Here is a 20,462-nt window from a genome sequence, read left to right as displayed (position 1 = left end):
GAAAACATTCACTGGTGCTTAAGATGGCAACTTTTTTTATTTTTTTATTTAGTTCTGCCCTTTAAATGCTAAATGAGATATGCACATGTCCAATTCAATCATCCAATTAAAAAGGTTTAAACTCATCGGCTCCTATTTCAAAGGGTGTGTAAACTTATGAGCAGAATTGTAAATCCATCTGTGTTTACTATATTTAATAAACCAAGCAAAGTTGCTACTGTGTATCAGTGGATGTTACAGAGCATATCTGGTGTTTTATTTAGTCATTTACTGGAACAGAGAGCGGGCAACAGAGCGATGTGGTGAGAAAGGAACATAGCCTAGAAGAAAGCATTAATGCTTAATGTAATGAACTTTGAAGTTGTTTTTTTGAGTGATTACACTTGTTAAATAGAGACAGTATATGTCCAGGATGAAAGTAAAACTGGACTGGAGCGTACATGGATGGATTGGATCGAATCAGCAGCAGAATTATGTTTCCAGATCATTCCTTAACAATTTAATTTTGTCTACAACGACAATAAATCCAGAAGTCGCCTGCACTTAGGAACCAGCCAACAGTCCTCGCAAAGAAAATTGTTTTTATAAATATACTAAATGTCTTCAGGAATATCTAAAAATACAGAAGGGTCTGTTAGGTTTAGAGGAAGAAGTTGAGTTGGAAAATAGTATTAGCTCAGTAAGACAACAATAGAAGTCAATGGAAAGTCCCTAGTGTGTGTGTTTGGGTGAATATGTGCATATTTGTCTTACCAGCCTCTCTCTCTGCTGCAGGTATCGCCCCAAACATCACGGCCGGCCCCTCTGACAGCGCCGTGATTGATGGCATGTCTATCATTTTACACTGTGAGACCTCAGGGGCCCCGCGACCCGCAATCACATGGCAGAAAGGTCAGTCTCCAATCAGTCATCTCTCTCAGAGAAAGATACCCATCAGTGTCTCGGACTTTCGGACATCAATGTTTCTATGGAAGCTGAGGGATGTCGGCTAAATCAAGTGTCCAATCAACGTTGTTCTGATGAGCTGGGGACTGTCTTGTCTGTTTGATCGTCATTTTCATTTCTCTCTCTCTCTCTCTCTCCCTTGTGTATCGCCATCCCTCCGTCTTTGCACAGCTGAGCGGGTTCTGGCAAGCGGCTCTGTGCAGTTGCCGCGTTTCACTTTGCTGGAGTCTGGCAGTCTTCTGATCAGCCCCTCTCACCTGTCTGACGCCGGATCCTACACCTGCATGGCCAGTAACTCCCGTGGGATTGACGAAGCCTCGTCCGATCTGGTGGTGTGGGGTGAGTGTATGGCTCGTCGTCTCACGCAGAGTGACTAGAAATGACTGAAATGTCATGTATTAACCATCAAGTACATTACAAAGTAATAAAATAATTTCCTTCAACTTGAACTAACCTTGATTTGTCATAACATTCATCATATTATTGGATATTTTAAGACCTTGACGCACAGACATGAGGGTCTGCAGTTTTATATTTTTTATGTGTTTTAATTTGTGTTTTGTTAGGTTGTGGTGTGTTTTTTAGTTTTGTTGTTTTTTGTTTTGTTTTTGTGGTGTGTTTTTTTTGTGTGTGTGTTTTGTTTTGTTTTTGTTATGTTGTGTTTTTTGTTTTGTTTTGTTTGTTCGTTTTGTTATATTTTGTGTTGTTGTTTTGTTTTGTTTTGTTTTGTTTTGTTTTGTTTTGTTTTGTTTTGTTTTGTTTTGTTTTGTTTTGTTGTGCTGATTTCGCTGCATCATTTTTATGATCGCACCACATGAGGTTTTTTTGTTTGGTTTTTGTTTGGTTTTGTTGTTTTGTGCCATCTTTTTTTTGTTTTGTGTGTTGTGTTTTTGTTGTTTTATTTTGTGTGTTCTGTTTTGTTTTTGTTGTTTTATTTTGTCTTTTGTTTTGTTTCTGCATGTTGATTTCACCACATAATTTTGATGATCAAACCACATGACTTTGAGGTGGCTGACTTTTTAAAAATATTTATAAGCAATATAGGTTGAAGGAAACACCCCAAATATACTTCTTTTTCACAAGGGATGGTTGTTACAGAAATTGGAGGTTGAAATCAATGTGATCGATCACGGTACTACACTGTGATTTGTGTGTGCAGCTCGAACACGAATCACTAATCCACCTCAGGACCAGAGCGTGATCAAGGGCACCAAAGCAGCCATGACCTGCGGGGTGACCCATGACCCCAGCGTTACAATCAGGTACAGCCTCGACCATCCTATCCATGTCTTTGTCAACTCTGTCTAAATATCTATAGTCTCTCTCTCTCTCTCTCTCTCTCTCTCTCTCTCTCTCTCTCTCTCTCTCTGCCTTATCTAACACTCCATCTTTGATCAACACTAGCTTGTTCCTTCACTTCCTGTCCTGTGTGTTTATTACATTCAGTCTCATAAGACTTGATTTAACTGTCACCTGCTGGGCTGTTGTTATTCATTTGATCAGGGAAAATGGATGAAATGTAAACAAAGCAATAACTTAGATGGAGACTTTAATTAAACGCAAGACAGTTGAGATTAAATGGGAAAACGATGTGGCTGCAATTAAGAAGTGTTGATGTGTATGTGTGTGTGCAGGCCAATGTGCTGTTGTGTGTGTATGTGTTTTTCCATGTATTGTTGCTGTGAATAAGAAGTAAATAGACCTCCGTTGTTGACAGGCACATCTGGGAAAAAGGTGGAACGGCTATTGATGTGAAGTCGAGTCCCCGCTTGCGTCTCGATTCCAACGGCACCCTGCATATATCTCAGACCTGGTCGGGGGACATTGGGACCTACACCTGTAAGGTCACCTCTGTGGGAGGCAACGATTCTCGCAGCGCTCACCTGAGAGTCAGGTACACGTCAAAGAGACTGACGCCCAGCCAGTTACCCACTCTCTGTGTGCTTCGCCTTATAGATTCACATTCAGCTACCGATTATCACTGCCTCTTGGACATTGTTTTGGATTTTATCTGTGAGCTTTGTTTTTCTATTGGGATTTAAAGAACTGAGGCAATAGGTTGTTGGGAATGCACAATGAATAGTAAACAAAACATCCAAAATTCTCTCCTTTACTCTTTCCTCTTTTTTTACCAATATTTCATTGTTTCATGTACAGAAGTGCATTGTGTTTTATCTGCTTGATAAATAATGGTGCATTGGCAAAGCAGTTGAGGCAACATTTATGTAAACAAGAGAGACAACGTTTATTATAAAAACTCTATTTATCTCTCACTCAACATCAGTTTGGTTTGGTTTATTGACATGACAACCAATTGTGCATTTGTGTTGTCAAATCGTTTGCAGATTAGCAAAATAGCAGAAAAATAACTTATTTTTCTGCTTTTTTGCTAATCTGCAAACGATTTGCATATAAAGTGAGTGTAAACAGTACTAAAACAGTTTATCATGTATGCTACCATTAAAAGTTTGGGGTCAGTACATTTTTTTAAAGAAATGAATACATTTATTCAGCAAGGATGCATTAAATTGATCAAAAGTGACAGTAAAGACATTTATAATGTAACAAAAGATTTCAATTTCGAATAAATTCTGTTCTTTTGAACTTATTTCTGTTGAACATAATTAACAGCATAAAGGTTTTCAACGCTGATAATAATGAGAAATTTTTCTCAATGATTTCTGAAGGATCATGTGACATTGAAGACTGGAATAATGATGCTGAAAATTCAGCTATGATCACAGGAATACATCTCATTTTAAAGCATATTCAAATAGAAAAGGTTATTTGAAATTGTTATAATATTTCACAATACTACAGTTTACTGTATCGGCCTTGGTGAGCATAAGAGACTTCTTTCTAAAACATCTTACCGACCCCACAATTTTGAATGGTAGTGTATATTTTGAACAGAAAGGAAATTCAGTGTAAAATGTGTGAGTGATTAATGATCACTTTTTGTTACTTTGGCCTCGCTCTCTCTCTCTCTCTCTCTCTCTCTCTCTCTCTCTCTCTCTCTCTGCAGGCAGTTGCCTCACGCTCCAGAGAACCTCATCGCCACCCTCAGCAGCTCTGAGAGAAGAACCATCAACCTGACCTGGGCCCAGGCCTTTGACGGGAACAGCCCGCTCATCCGTTACACCCTGGAGGTGTCAGAGAACAGTGAGTTTTCTGGCCTGCTGTATTTTTGTCATCACTCTTCACTCATCATTCAGCTCCAGAGTCCACTCTCAATGTCTCTGTTGGTGACAGACGCACCATGGACCGTCCTCTTGGCCAACATCGATCCAGAAGCCGCCAGCGTGATTGTGGGAGGGCTCATCCCGGCACGCTCTTACCAGTTCCGCCTGTGTGCCGTCAACGATGTGGGGAAGGGCCAGTTCAGCAGGGAGACGGCACGGTGAGTGCGGCAGTCAAAAATCCAGAATCTGTAGCTCACCTTTTCTGTTATCACAGTTAAGCCTGAAGCTTAGGACATCATACTGTGAGATTTAATGTTAACAAAATGATTGTTTTTTAAACATATTCAAGGAACAAAGTGTTAACGAAGCCAGATTTTTGACTATAGCATGACGTTTAGTCTTTATTACAACTTATTCAGGTCAAGGACTTCCCACTTCCACAGAAAGAGACTGACATGGAAAGCGAATAGTCACAGTTCACTTGTACATTACATGCCATTTAGAGTCAAGTTTAAAAAAAAAAAAAGTATGAACTACACAATAATAGGCAGACAGGGAAAAAAATATTTAAATTATGGCGCGTGAAGCTCTAATACCGCGCCTACGCGACCCGACACAAGCAAATAGAATCCATTATAATTCTAGCTGTTGCGACACGACAACAGTCACATTCGGTGTAGACACGGTAAAAGTATACAGTTTCATTATTCAGTTTTGTCGCGAATGCTAACACCAGGTCAACACCAGACATAAGCGGTGAGGCACACATTATAATCAGTGATGCTGTCTACACTGGATGTGGTGCGGCGTGACTTGACACAACCAATTTCTGACAGTAAACTGATGCCCTATTCTATTTCTGACGTATTTAAAGCGATCACACTACTTTTGGCACGAAGAACAAATTATTTTGCAACGGTCGCTTTGTCGCGTCTAGTGTAGACATGATATAAGCGTTTGCTTACAGCCGAACGCATAGCCTTTTTAAAGTATACTCCATTTTATAGCGTGCGTGAACTCAGGCGGTCAACACATGCACACTAGAAAGTTTCGTCTTTGTCCAATGTCTGTTCTATTTCTCTCCAAAAGTTATACGCGATAAAATGGCTTTTGTACTCCTTTAAGCTAGAGTTGCGTGTATCTCGTAACGCTCGTCAACGAGGCCGTCTGTTGTCTATTCTATTGTTGTTGTTCTGACAAAAGTCTGACAAAAGTGTTGCCACCTTGTGGACAAACTAGTGATAAAAAATAATAATAATGCACAAAAAAATTCCAAGATGCATGTGCGGACTTCGTGTAGTGTACACGTACCCTAGTGTACGCATAAAAACTAAAGCATACTTTGGGCTTTAGCAAGGTGTGGCTTTAGCTTTATGTGGATTCAAATAATGCCACAGTCTTTGTGTACAAATGTATGGGAAATTTTGAACAAATAGGGCACACTTTATATTAGGTGTCTTTAACCACTACGTATGTACTTACATCTAAAAATATTGTTCATGTTGTATTGCATAACAATTTGCTGCTATTGAGTTGTGATATGGGTAAGGTTAGGGACAGGTTTGGTGGTATGGGTACGTTAGGTTTAAGGTGTAAGGGAAGGGTCAACAGTGTGATTACAGCTGTAATTGCATTAAGGTATTTTAAAATATAAATACAGTGTAAAAACAGGTAGGTACACAATAAGTACTGATTTGTTTAAAAGCTAGGAGTTAAAGACACTTACAAATAGATTTGATGCCACTGGTGATCCTCATTGCTCAGACAGGTTGCTAAGAAAACGGTTGTTCCCTTACTTCCAGAAGTGAATATCAGCCAATCAGATTGAAGGTAGTGATTTTACAGTACATCGCTTTCCATCAGACGGTCAGTTATCAGGGATTCCTGGGGTGTCCTAAGGACTAGCGCAGACATGTCCATGAGAATCGGACTTAAGCTAGAAAAATAGCCATAAAAGCCTGGTGGAGAGAAAAGCTGGAAGAGAAATATCTTCTCGCAGACCCTCGTGATGAGGGAGTGCATTATTCAGCTGAATCTCAGCCTGCAGTGCTGTGAGAAATGGAACTGTACACTGAGAGACTTTTGTACAACCGCACTGTACAGCATTACAAAGAGCGCCAAGCGCCTTCAAATGCGCTCCGATCCCATAGGAACGCATGTGACGTCTGAGACGCACACACGTAACATCCTGACTCAAAGATGCCCCAAAAACCGAGAAAATGCCAAGCAACATTTCTGCTTGAATGCAATGTTTTAGCATTAATATTCGTATCTGGTTGTGTCTTAAGGGATCCTGCTAAGAAAGAAGCAGTCGTTCACAGATATTTGATTCTTGTAATCTGATACATTTGGAGTTTCTTCGGATCAGCTGGAGAGTGAAGTGTGTATGCTTCATTACAGCTGGAGGGAGACTGATTGAAAATGGAAAATGGAAAAAGTCAAGCTCAAATCAATGTTTGAGGATGAGATCTGAAGACTTGTGGGAAGTAAACATTCTTTGCCCGTCTGCAACTTCCTGCGCATGCACAGCTGTGGCAAATCAATAATCTGCTGCCCAGGATACCAAAGTCCTCGACGGACTTACAAAAAACAAACTTGGAAAATATTAGGGGAAAAAAAATGTGTAGCTGATGCAATACCACGTCAAGAGCTAACATTCCTGGGGGCGAAAATGCATAACACATTATTATGAGAATGGCATATTGTTCTCGAACACAGTGGTCAAAGTGGTGAACTTCGTGGAGGTTTCATCATTTGACACCTAATTTATAATTTAGCATATGAAAAACAAATGGTCAAGGTTTGGCTGCTTAGCATTGCTGGTAGATGCTGTAACTCTGCAGGCTAATTTAAAATTAGCATTTTATCTGGATTAAATATGTTAACTTTGATGGGACTGTGTGTGTTCTTGTGGTGCTCAATGTTGAGCCAATCAGCATCATCATGGCGTTGTTTTCCTGCTACCATTCAAAATCTCACCAAGGCTGCATTTATTGATAAAAAAAAAAATACAGTAAAAACAGTAATATTGTGAAATAGTATTACAAATTAAAATAACTGTTTTCTATATGAATATATTTTAAACTGTAATTTATTCCTGTGATGGTAAAGCTGTATTTTCAGCATCATTACTCCAGTCTTCCGTCACACGATTCTTCAGAAATCATTCTAATATGATGATTTGATGCTCAAGAAACATTTCTTATCATTATCAATGTTGAACATTATCAATATAAATGTTTCAATTGTGCTGCTTAATATTTTTATGGAAACTGTGATACATTTTTTTTTTCCAGGATTCTTTGATGAATAAAAAGTTCAAAAGGACAGCATTTATTTGAAAACTAATCTTTTGAATATGTCTTACTGTCACTTTTAAACAATTTAATGCATCCTTTATCAGCTGAATAAAAACGTAAAAAAAACTTACTGACCTCAAACATTTCAATGGTACTGTACATATTTGCACATTTACATTATTTTGATTCATCCTCCTAGTTCAGATATTTGTTCAGATTCATTCACTGATTCGTTCAAATTACATATTTACTCCAGTAGTTGGTGATAAATAAGCATGTTATAGGTGAGTTATTGAATTGATTTGAACTGAACTCCCTTGAACATAGATTTTAAAATCATGTATTATCTGAGCAAGCAGCTGCCGGAGATGAATGGGAATGCTAACAGGTATTATAAACCTCCCTGATTCTGACAAACGCACCATAAACTCACAAACTTATGCAAAAAAAAAAAAAATTACCATCCGTTCATTCCCACAGACTCTGAGCTCATCTCACACCAGATCTATTCTCTCAACTAACAACTTCCACTCATTTTGCAACTTGCAGATCAGAAGACATTCTTCTGTCAGCGCGTTCAGACAGGGGAACCCGCAGAGGTGGGGGTGACATAACAGCACTGCGCCGCTCAAGGATCCTCGCCTATTTCTTTGATCCTAAAACACAGCGCTTTATCTCAGCCACATAACTGCAACTCTCACGCAGGAGATATCAAGATGTCAAGTTAAATAGATTTTAGAGGAGTCGTGCTGGATTTTTTGTACTATGTGTCATTAGCCAATTTTGGTTGTGGCGTCTTTGATCATCTCACGTCAAGTGAAAGCATGTATTTCGAGGGCCACTGCTCGAAATGCAGCCAGCGCTCAGACGGCTTCTGAGATCAAAGTCCTTAATCGGTATTCACCGGCAACTGGTGCATTACAATGACACACAGACACAGTCAGCATATATGTGGTCAATGGGCCATATTTTAAAGATCTAAGCGCATGGTCTAAAGTACACGGCGCAAGTGCACTTAGGGCGTGTCTGAATCCACTTCTGGAAGTTTAACGACGGGAAAAATGGTCGGCGCACCCGGCGCATGGTCTAAAAGGGTTGTCCCTATTCTCTTAATGAGTAATGGGTGTGTTTTGGGCGTAACGTGCAATAAACCAATCAGAGGCTCATCTCCCTTTCCCTTTAAAAGAAAGTTGCGGTCGCACCATGGTGGATTCGCTGACCGCTTTTCCAGAGCGCAAACAGTACTGCTCGTGTGAGCGCACAAGCAGACCATCTACGGGACAAGCCAGATTCCACCATATCTTTATGTACAAAATATTAATATTTTACATAGTAATCCTTTTATTTTTAATATTTGGCATGTTTGTGTGCTGCTGCACGTCCCTGTGTGTGTAATAAGCAGAGTGTATGCGCATTGTGGACCCGCCTATAGGCACATATTACTAAAGCGCCCTTTAAATAACAATAAAAATACTGTGCCATTGACTTTAGACCAGGTTTCAGTTGCTCAATGGTGCAGTCTACGCCCGAACACACCTCGTTTTCAGACCAGCACGCCCATGGGCACACAAATAGGCGCAAATGCATTTGCTATTTAAACAACGTGGCACAGGACGTGAAAAAGATAACTGCGTCGGGCTGAAACTAACAAAAAACACTTGCGCCGCACCTGGCGCCGCATTGTGCCGAATGTATGATAGGGCCCATTGTCATAAATGTGGTTATATATGAGCTATGAATATTGTAGATCTGGTTTTTGCACCATAATGTTCCTTAGTTTTTCTCAAAATCATACAACCTTGCTTATTTCCAGGTTCAAATAATAATAACACAAAAAAAGAAACTCACATTTTCAATGAGGTCTGAGACAGTTTTAACTTACTGCATGTGATATTAATCTTCCAGTGATTCCCGAAGTAATTGGGTGGAGAGCGAGGTAACCGACTCAACCCTGTGTCACATGGCCATTCCACTTTCTCTTTTAATCTCTTTTTTGACTCGTTCTCCCAATTCCCTGTTTTTAGAGTACCATTACCGGAGGAGCCCCCAAGCGCCCCTCCTCAGACAGTGATAGCCAGTGGCCGAACCAACCAGTCCATCATGATCCAGTGGCAGCCGCCCCCTGAGAGCCACCAAAACGGGCCGCTTCAAGGCTACATCATCAGGTGAGAGATCTCTGGGACTTTCCTTTACACAATCAAGTTGTTCTCAGCAGAACTTCATCTTCTAGAGTAGGTCGGGTCTAGCCTGGTTCAAGTCCCATTGGAACCCCACTCAGTGAGAGCTCCTTTATTTGAGTCTCAGAAGTCATAGGACAGATGTTTTTTCCATGTCTCTTACTATTCCCACCATGCCGCTCAGGTACTGTCTGTCTGGATTACCAGTGGACTGTCAGATGAAGAACATCACTAACCCAGACCAAACAAATCTTCTGCTGGAGGACCTCATCATTTGGACCAACTACGAGATTGAGGTGGCCGCTTATAACGGGGCAGGCCAGGGCGTCTACAGCCCCAAAGTCACGGAATGGACCCTACAAGGCGGTGAGGACCTTGAGAGTATTTTATAATCAACAGATTTCCCAGGCAACAACATAGTGTCGGCCCAGATCCGGGCCACATCTGGTACATGTGGATTCGATCTGGGCCGATACTATGTTGCTGTCTGGCTTAGGCGCAAGATTTACTAAACAGGGCAAATTGCCGTGAGAGCGCAATCCCAAACACAGATGCAGCCGGATCATTTCCATAATGACCAACGCAATCTACAAAGAGCAATGCAAGCATCTGGTTTAAGACGTGCTTTTTTTGGGCGGTAAATAATGGCGCAAACACTAGTAAATTGACGAGCGCAAACCTTAGTAAATCGCCTTGCATGATTAATTTAAATACTCTCCTCCCATAAATTTTGCATCTGAAAAGGAAACTCATACAAATGCATATGCAATAAGGTCAACCGTAAACATTATTTTGAGCACTTTTCAGCAGTAATTTTTCATTGTGTGTCTTTGGTAAACCCTGACAGTAATTTTTAACACCAAAAGAGTTTTTGCATTGGCGCAAATGGTTAGTAAATTTGGCCCTAAATGCCTAATTTGCTATTAGATATTTTAAGATTTAATGTTTCTCATAAATTAAAGACAATTATTTATTGGTCATTTTTTCTTACAGTAGCATGGTTGAACAGTTAAGCTTAACAAATGCCATCACTATATTGTACGTTTTGTGTAAAAATGGAGAAAATGGAATAAGATTATCATTATTCCTGTCTTGTTAAAGAATGATATATATGATTTCAACAGATGTAATATTTAATGTAATATTATTAAGTTAACATTTCCTGTGAATTAAATAAAAAAAATTGTTTTGATAATATTTTTTCTTACAATAACTTGGGTAACAGGGTTGAATAAGGTTTACAAATGCATTTAAATTTACAGTTTGTGTAAAAATATAGAAAATTGATTGAGATTATTTTCTTCTCGTCATGATGAAGAAATGGTTCAAATGATGTCATGTCCTGTGTGTCACAATTTTCAAGGAATATAATTTTTTGAAACACTGATCCATTAATTTTTTCATTGTGAAAAAAAAACCTCAGAACTTTTGGGATAGTTTTTATCTTCATATAGGTAAGTGACATTCTTGAAATATTATGATGATTTTTTTTTTAATACCACTGATGCATAATATTTTCCTCTGTATGTGTTTATAATGTTTTTTTCTTATTGTTTTTCCCTTTCTCTTTTTTTTTTTAACTTTACATGAAGATTTGATGTAATTTCATTCCTGTAGAGGTTCTATCTGTTCTGTCTTTTCTATCTGTTTATTGTTTAATGCATTATATATTTATATATATGGAATATATTTTTTTTTTGTAATGGGGTAAAATGCAGTTACATGTTTGCATGCAACATGTGGGTTGCAGCTAAATATCTGTTTTGGTCATTAACAAATAGATAATTAAATATTTATATGATTTTAACAGATGTAATATTTAATTTAATATTAGATATATTTGTATAATTTAATATTTCTGATCACTTTTTTTCTTACAGTAACTTGGGTAACAGGGTTGAACAGTTAAGCCATCAACATTACAATTTGTGTTAAAATTGAGAAAATGAATGGAATGATTTTCTTGTCTTCTCATCATGCTGAGAAAATGATGTCACTTCTTATTTATCATAATTTTGAGGAAAAATGAATAGTTTGTAATGGGCAGAAAATCATGCATTTACAGGTTCGCACACAACATGAGGGTACACAGCCAAATATATATGTTTTTGGTCTTGAAATCATATTCATATAATCATATTCATACCAAATTTAAACAGATTATGCCAAAATTATGACATTTTGATGGTTGTGACAGATCAAAATCACCCATTTTAAAATGGCTGCTTTTCATGCTAGATCCATTTTTAGATTAGATAACAGTTTATACACTGTCTAATAGTTCTCACAAAAAGAAAAGGATGGAATTATTGTCTCTGTCTCTTTTTTTGTCACTGTCGCTCTTTGATTTCCCCCACCTCATCTCATTCCTCAACTCATCTCTTCAAATCTTCTCTTTTCAAGTGCCCACGGTCCCACCTGGGAACGTCCAGGCAGAGGCTGTCAACTCCACCACAGTCCGTTTCACGTGGAGCGCCCCGAGTCCACAGTTTATCAATGGCATCAACCAGGGATACAAGGTGAGCGTCCATCCAGTGCCCTCTATTGGTCAAGCACAGGACTGCAGTGCTCTTTTTATTGTAATGGTTTCATTACTTCCAATATATGTCATGCTGAGACAGCAGCAGCAGGATTCACATTGGCTTGTGCTAAGCGATAGATAGTGGTCACATCTGTCCATTTTTTTTACTTCAGCTGTTGGCATGGGAACCAGGCCACGAGGAAGATGTTACCTTGGTTACTGTAAGACCCAATTTTCAAGACAGTGTTCATGTGGGTTACATCACCGGACTGAAGAAGTTCACAGAGTACTTGACTTGCGTGCTGTGCTTCACTACGCCAGGAGATGGTCCTCGCAGCACTCCGCAGCGCATACGCACCCACGAAGACTGTGAGTGTCCTTTTTACGTATCCGTCTCTACACATAACGATGCTCACTTCAGGCTTGCAGGTGTCTGTTTGAAAAGACTCAATGTGGGTGTCTGTATTCTCAGCCCCAGGACCTGTAGGTCACCTGAGCTTCACAGAAATCCTGGACACTTCTCTCAAAGTGAGCTGGAAAGATCCGCCCGAGAAGAACGGCATCCTCACAGGTACCCGTACCAGAAAAATGGCGATTTCTTCCGATCTTCGGAAGTGAGTGTATTCTCAACCGCTTTCTGTCTTGTGCTCGCAGGGTATCGCATTTCCTGGGAGGAATTCAACAGGACGAACACGCGCGTCACGCATTACCTGCCGAACATCACGCAGGAGTACCGGGTCACCGGTTTGACTGCACTCACTACCTACACCATTCAGGTGGCCGGGATGACCTCCAAAGGTCAAGGTCAGCTGTCGTCCTCCACCATTTCCTCTGGTGTGCCACCAGGTCAGTTTCTACTCATTCAAAGTTTTCTTTCACCCCAAGATTGAGTCGATACCGTCATGCCATCATTTTCCAGCAAAAGTGTAGAATTTGTAGCTCCTGTATTATTATAATCACTATACTGTCTCCAGCTGTTATTTCAAATGAATTAAAAATTGTGTTCATAAGATTTAATTGATATTTTGTGTTTGTTGGGGCCAGTAGAAATCTGAACAACTGAGCACACTGTGAAAAATTATTTTCATGATTTATCACAACTTTTGTTCTTTTGTCAAATCAGCTTAGATAATTAATGTGGTTTAGATAACATAATATTTTTGAGTTTCTGTATATTAAATCAATCTTCTTCATTGTATTAAACGCCCACTGAAGTGCCTTGGAACGCGCAGCTTTGTATGATGCGTTGACGTAATTTCCACTGAAACAGGAAGCTAAGGCGGGGACATATTGAATGACTCCTCCCCCTTTTCAAACAGCCAATAACGTTTAGTTTACCTCACAGACTGCAAGTCGTACTTGACAGGATTTAATAGTAGAGGTGTGAATAAATTCTAGCCATTTCATTCTTAACCAACATACAGTTGGAAAACAGAATAATATGCAATAAGGTGGTCAGGTGGTATTTATAGCATGGGGACGGGACCCTTTAGATTCTTGAGAGCATTTGATTGGACAGCAGATAGTTGACAGTAGAAGCTGAAGTCTGCCATGATGTCATAAAAATCTGTGATCCATTTTAACAGAAGTGGGAGATTAAGTTTTGAATGCTTTTATCTCCTAAATGCGAATTTTGTCATTGTTTTGGAACACACCAGCTTATTCATAACCTTAAGGCTAACATATTCATACTAAAAGCTAAAAAACTTACATTTTGATTTCAGGGGGCCTTTAACTACATTTTTTTAATTCAATGAATTAAAAATTTTAAGGCATCCAGGTAACTTATTTTTTTAAGTTAAACCAACAATATATTTTTTTTTTTTACAGTGCAAGCAAAAAAACAACAACTTTACTGTGCTTAAAAAACAACCGGGTTGAACATTGCTTTGGATGTTAATTTTAACTGTGTGCCCTTATTAACCTTCCTCTTGATATCAGAGTTAATGAAGGCACGCTGAATATGATGGCATTGTGCATTAATATTCATAATCTTCAGCCACCTCTTAGACACAAGAAAGAGACTAAACACAGTGAGACGAGACACCGTGAAAAAAATGCTTTGAAGTTGTCCTCTTTAGATGCTTATAATGAAGCATCGGTATGCTGGATGGATCACACTGTTTTTAAATCAAACCTATCTTGTCTCACTTTTTGTTCCCCATGATGCTAATTTGAAAGCTTCTGCTTCTGCATGCAAAAATTAACTGATGGCAGACAGAAATGTGTCATGCAAATAAGGACAATGTGCATCTCTCTTTGATTCTGAATGCATTTGTCCCCGCCGAATGTGAGGCTGAGGAATGTAAAAGTCTTTTGCATATTGTTCAGAATGGTCTGATTTGCTTCATTTTTTAATTCAGCATGAGGCATTGCGAGTGAATTGCAATAATATTGTTACAATGCCTTTTATTTGTTTCCCACTGAGCCATTTCTACCATTCATCCTGCATTTTTCGTTGCTCGCGTTCCCATAGAGATGCCTGGACCTCCTACCAACATCGCCATCTCCAACATCAGCCCACGTTCAGTTACCCTGCAGTTCAAACCGGGCTATGATGGAAAAACATCTATCTCACGCTGGCTTGTAGAGGCTCAGGTAGTTCAGAACAAATTTACGTTGAGAGCTCAAGCTATCACCTTTTTTATTAGCCATCACTGATCTCTCTCTTTCCTTTGTTGCACGTTCAGATCGGTGTTATCGGAGAAAATGAGGAGTGGGTCATGGCCCATCAGTTGGCCAATGAGCCTGATGCACGATCCCTTGAGGTCCTGGGCCTGAACCCCTACACGTACTACAGGTCCATCCCCTGCGACATGTTGAAATCTGAGATGTACTGGGCCATTCTACAGATTTGGTTCAATGTCAGAGTTGGAAACGTCTTGAAAAAACTTTGTCTTTTCCCACAAATATTTTATGTATGCAAATTGTATAATATCCAAGGTACACATAATTGTGCAGTTAATTCTTATATTGTAATTTCAGAAAGTGTTGGAATATTTTTCCTCTCCCCAAATTTGTCACTACCGAAATACAATAATATAAAATGTATTAACAAGGGTTATATTGACCTATTATGATTTTGTTTGCATCTGCCTTGAAAATATATTTATTGCTATTTTATTAAAAAGTTTTCACAGTTAAATCAATAACAATTAAAATTTTAACAATATTTCAGTTGTAATTTATTTATAATTTATTAATAGATTTGTGTTTTTTGAATCCAATCTTTTTTTGTAAAAGGCTTGCAGTTAAGCATACTGATTTCAAAGTTAAGGATTCATTATTTTGAATATACATTGAACCAAACACCATCATAACATCTTGTCCTGTCACAACATGACTGTTTCGATAGTGACAATACTAGTGATACTTTTAAGCCTAGTTCAAAGATGCTAATCAGCACATGGTTAGCTAGCATAGTTTTGAACAGTTGTACACACACAAAAAAATAAATTTTATCGAATAACACCCAAAAAACTATGATGTCACAACCGAAACTTCACCACGTTCCGGTTGTGACTGTTTCGGTAGTGACAATTTTAGATACTTTTGAGCCTAGCTCAAAGATGCTAATCAGCACATGGTTAGCTAGCACAGTTCTTAACAGTTATTCACACGTAAAAATTAAATTTTATGGAATAACACCCAAAAAAGTTTGCTTAATTGCAGAAAAAAGTTTTTTGTTAGTGACATTCCTTTTAGTTACACACAGATTTTCAGACTTTTGAACACATTTACCTCAAAATTATGGGACCTATCTACTCACTATGTAGCTATGAGAGAGAGGGACACAGGAATATTTCCTGATCATGTAGGGGTGTAGTCAAAATCAGTCTCAGCCAATGGACTTAAACACACACTGTTTTGGTAGTGACATGACAACATGGGACACATTTTTTTACATAAAGTTTCATGATTTACAAAGAAAATATCTTTTTTTTCTTTCTTTTTTTTTACTTCTAAAATCTAAAAGATATTTTTAAAAACATCATTGGAAAAAATTGCTAAAATTTGCACAAAAAAAAGTTGAAATTTAGGTATTAAGGTTCGAGACAGCCACCTCCCAATTGAAAGTACCCACAAATTATGATTTTATATGTATTAAGCTTATTGATATTTTAAATATTATTGTAGGATTCAATAGATAATAATAAGAATCTTAGTAAATATCTAAGATTTGAATACTTACGTGATTTTTAAATGTGTTTTTTGGTCGTGGGACTGCAGTTTGCACCAATTCTGTAGAATGGCCCATATACGATGCCTGTAGGCTGCGTTATAACTTGCCGTTTGATTTTAGGTTTCGAATGAGGCAGGTGAATATAGTAGGCACAAGCCCACCCAGCCAGCCATCTAGGAAGATCCAGACCCTACAGGCTCCTCCTGACATCGCCCCAGCCAACATCACTCTCCGCACAGCCAGCGAGACCAGCCTGTGGCTCAGATGGGTGGTACGTATGCGTTCTGGAACGTGATCGATATGCTTAAGAGGAAAAGATGTGTGTTCGTTTTATTTTGAGTAGTCCGGAGATTGCATTTCTACCCATAGGAAAATTTTATTGATCAGTGTTTGCTTGTTCATATAGCTTTGTAGAATTAATATAGGTCCCAGTCTTTTATTTAAGTAGCAACTTCAGTGTTTCTTATTGCTTCCTATTCCCAATTACTATGGAGAAATTATGTTATGTTAAATATGTTATTAATTTGGAAAGTTCTGATAATTAGATCTTGGAAGAAATGAATGAGAACTGTTGGTATCTCAACTTTACTTTGGCATCTCCGCAAATTTGAGAACGTTTTCAGACATTGGGTCTCATTCACCTTAGTCCTCCCTACCCGTAAACCTAACCCTATACTTATCCCGAAAATCAGAGGGACATGATGGTGAATAACACTGATGATACTTGACATCAACTGTAAACTTGTCTCTCAAATCTGTTTAATCTGGAGCTGCCGTATTGATAAATGAACTAAATTAATAAATAAATCAACACTGAACTTACATAAGCTGGACAATGACACTATTTTTTCTAGAGCTGCTGTGCAGCCAAAACAAACTTTGTTACATTATTTTCCTGTTATCACTGTAAAGCTCCTTTGAAACAATCTGTATTGTAAAAAGTGTTATATAAATAAAGGTTACTTGACTTGACCTGACCTTGGGCAAAAGAGGTTAAAAACAAATTAATGTGCATACATGTTGTGATTTTTTTGGAAAATACACACAATTATTAGTGAATGAGACCCGTTGTCTCATCTGAAGAGACATATTCTTGGGGTCTTCTTCTCAGGAGATAAATCAGAAAAATTGTAAACTTAAGCAGAAGTCTCCATTTGCATCTCATTGTTTTTGGAGAAACAGTTGGGGTATTGAAGAGATTTCATTTGTGATTTTATTTTCCTAACGGTGATAAGACCTGGTCGAGTGGTGATAAATATTCTAAGATGCTAAGATTTCTAATCTAAGTTGAAGTGTGTCTGTATTCTAGCCACTGCCAGAATGGGAATACAATGGCAATCCAGAGCTGGTGGGCTACAGGGTGCAGTACTCACGCCTGGGCTCAAAGGTTGGGGTCCTGTCCCACATCATTCCTGACAGGCTAGAGAGAGAGTTTACCATTGAGGACCTGGAGGAGTGGACAGAATACGAGGTCAAAGTGCAGTCGTTCAATGGCATCGGGCCAGGACCGTGGAGCCAGCCAGTACACGGGAGAACCAGAGAGTCAGGTGAGAAATCTGCTGTGCTTTCTTTCCTCCCTCTCTTGTACTTTTGCTCTTTTGTACCTTCTCAAATGCTTTTACAACAATGCTGACCTTTGAATTAATTATGATGGCTGCCCACAGGAACACTTTATTGCTCAAAGGTTGTTCCTTTATTATCCAGGAGTCTTAATGGAGTTTGCAGTTATGATTCAACTAACTTTGTATCTCCTAAAATTCTTATGAGAAATAAAAAATAGATGAGACAATTGCTGGCATACAGTAAGAGAAGATATCTATAAAATAACTGTGGATAGTATAACTCAGATAATTGATTGATGAGGCATATTTGAGTTTTGTTTTCAGACTTTAGCGTCTTAGCAAATCTAAGTTTGTGAGATTGTTGAGATCTCATCTGAAACTTTAGAAGAGATATGACACTCCCTGGGGTATTTTCCTCCATTTGCTCTCTGTTGCTTAGACCATTAAAAAGTTATTTTCATGCAAGTATTGAAAAAAAAGTTATTTTCTCAAACTGTCTGTCATTCACAGTTTGATTAACAGCTGGCAGCGCAGTCGGAAACACGTTTTTACAATTATGTACCGAATTGTAACCAGACTGCATTGGCGTATGCTTTATCTTGTAAACATGTGACAGGTACAATGAATGACAAAATCCACGCTGTTCCCGTTTGAAACTCTGATCAATCTTACAGTTGTTAATTGTATGTTTTCTCCATTTGTTAGTCCCCTCCAGTGGCCCTGCAAATGTTTCAGCTTTTGCTACCACCTCCAGCAGCATCCTGGTCCGCTGGGGTGACGTGCCAGAGACTGACCGCAATGGATTAATTTTGGGCTATAAGGTACATTGTTAACTGGATTCCTACTAGATTTATTGACCTTGAATTCATTGCAGTAGTGAAAAGATGCATTTAATCCTCCTCATTGCAGGTGGTATACAAGGAGAAGGATGCCGAGTCAGCTCTACGTTTCTGGTCGGTGGAGGGAAATACCACTTACAGTGTCCAGCTCACTGGTCTTGGGAAGTATGTGCTTTATGAGATCCAGGTTCTATCCTTCACCCGTATAGGAGATGGCATGCCAAGTTCTCCGCCCATCTTTGAGCGCACACTTGATGATGGTGAGAGTCTAAACCACAATTAACAACCACCATAAGTTATTAATCTTGCTTATGTTGTACTAGTTACATTTAATTTTTTTTAACAGTACCTGGGCCTCCAGTCGGGATCCTTTTCCCTGAAGTTAGGACTTCCTCAGTAAGACTGATCTGGCAGCCCCCTGCCCAGCCAAATGGCATTATCCTTGGTAAATTGGGTGCACTATATATGATTTTTGCAGTCCTTTACTATTGTGACTTGTCAGACTGATTCATGATCACAGTGTGACCATGGGTAAAATCTATGGTGCCACGGTCTTTCATGTCAGATTGGATTGGTACACATTACAGCCGAAACTTTTCTCCCAAACGTCCCATTGACATTTCATTGGAGCAGTCACACTGCACGATGGTATGATTGTAGAATTTCTAAGATTTACCGCAATTAATCAGCTGTCAATGAACATTAGTGTTGTCAAAAGTACTGAAATTAAAAAAAATGTGACAATACCAGCATTTCCCTCTAGAATTTTGAGCGCTGTTCAACGGATTCTTCACCTCTGATTGGCCATTCTGTTGACGTACTCAACATATATGTTTCTGATTGGCCATTGTGTTGACACGCTCAACATATATGTTTCTGATTGGCCATTGTGTTGACACGCTCAACATATATGTTTCTGATTGGCCATTGTGTTGACGTGCCAAACGTGTATGCCTGTGATTGGCTACAATGATCAATTGAATCCCGTTTGAAGGGGTGCTTGTAGGACCAGTTACATGATAATCATATTCAGAATCTACTAACAGTTTCTCTCATCTAGCCTATCAGATTGCTTACCGGAGAAACTCCTCCAGTATTACCTCCGCCATCGTCGATGTGCTCAACCCAAGTGCACGACAGTATACAGCAGCTGGACTGAAACCAGAGAGTGTTTATGTGTTCCGCCTCACAGCCCAGACTCGAAAGGGCTGGGGAGAAGCGGCCGAAGCGCTGGTGGTCACTACAGAAAAAAGAGGTACTGCTTCACCTCTCTTTACAAGGTCAGGTGCTGTTTACCACATGTCACTGATTAAAACGACTCATCTAATCTCCCCTCAGCACGCCCACAGCCCACAAGTCGTCCCGCTGTGCCTCAGGAAGAGGTCCTGGCCCGCAGTGTGCTCCTGTCATGGGAACCAGGCAGCGATGGCCTGTCACCCATTCGATACTACACAGTCCAGTACAGAGAGCTGCCCGACAGCAACTGGACTGTCCACTCGGCATCAGTCAACCATGAGGCCACCTCTTACATCATAGACAGGTAAGCCTGAATCGATCCTGTGTCAAACTCTGAGGGTCATAGAGGACAAAACTGGTAGCACCGCAGTAGTCCTACTGAGCTTTTTTCCTGTTTGCAGGCTCAAGCCTTTCACTTCCTACCAGTTCAGAGTGAAAGCCACTAATGATATTGGGGACAGCGAGTACAGCGAGGAGAGCGAGGCAATCACCACTCTACAGGACGGTAGGGGCAACTG

General features: G+C 39.3%; 1 protein-coding gene across 1 annotated transcript in view; it reads left to right on the top strand.

The window, feature by feature from the left end:
* sdk2a (sidekick cell adhesion molecule 2a) overlaps window positions 1-20,462 on the top strand; it is a 143,927-nt gene that overhangs the window by 103,862 nt on the left and 19,603 nt on the right. Inside the window, exons 10-31 of the mRNA XM_084117027.1 lie at window positions 775-891; window positions 1,117-1,284; window positions 2,105-2,207; window positions 2,663-2,839; window positions 3,971-4,107; window positions 4,198-4,345; window positions 9,451-9,591; window positions 9,788-9,969; window positions 12,007-12,122; window positions 12,298-12,493; window positions 12,597-12,695; window positions 12,779-12,970; window positions 14,601-14,722; window positions 14,815-14,924; window positions 16,428-16,578; window positions 17,617-17,854; window positions 18,575-18,690; window positions 18,779-18,968; window positions 19,055-19,153; window positions 19,769-19,963; window positions 20,047-20,248; window positions 20,346-20,449. Coding sequence (XP_083973153.1) covers window positions 775-891; window positions 1,117-1,284; window positions 2,105-2,207; window positions 2,663-2,839; window positions 3,971-4,107; window positions 4,198-4,345; window positions 9,451-9,591; window positions 9,788-9,969; window positions 12,007-12,122; window positions 12,298-12,493; window positions 12,597-12,695; window positions 12,779-12,970; window positions 14,601-14,722; window positions 14,815-14,924; window positions 16,428-16,578; window positions 17,617-17,854; window positions 18,575-18,690; window positions 18,779-18,968; window positions 19,055-19,153; window positions 19,769-19,963; window positions 20,047-20,248; window positions 20,346-20,449 — 3,303 coding nt within the window. The remainder of the gene's footprint in view (window positions 1-774; window positions 892-1,116; window positions 1,285-2,104; window positions 2,208-2,662; window positions 2,840-3,970; window positions 4,108-4,197; window positions 4,346-9,450; window positions 9,592-9,787; window positions 9,970-12,006; window positions 12,123-12,297; window positions 12,494-12,596; window positions 12,696-12,778; window positions 12,971-14,600; window positions 14,723-14,814; window positions 14,925-16,427; window positions 16,579-17,616; window positions 17,855-18,574; window positions 18,691-18,778; window positions 18,969-19,054; window positions 19,154-19,768; window positions 19,964-20,046; window positions 20,249-20,345; window positions 20,450-20,462) is intronic.

Source organism: Abramis brama, assembly GCF_963993115.1.
Source record: "Abramis brama genome assembly, chromosome: 1".
In the NCBI taxonomy this organism is placed as follows: Eukaryota; Metazoa; Chordata; class Actinopteri; order Cypriniformes; family Leuciscidae; genus Abramis; species Abramis brama.
This window is presented reverse-complemented; position numbering and strand designations above follow the sequence as displayed.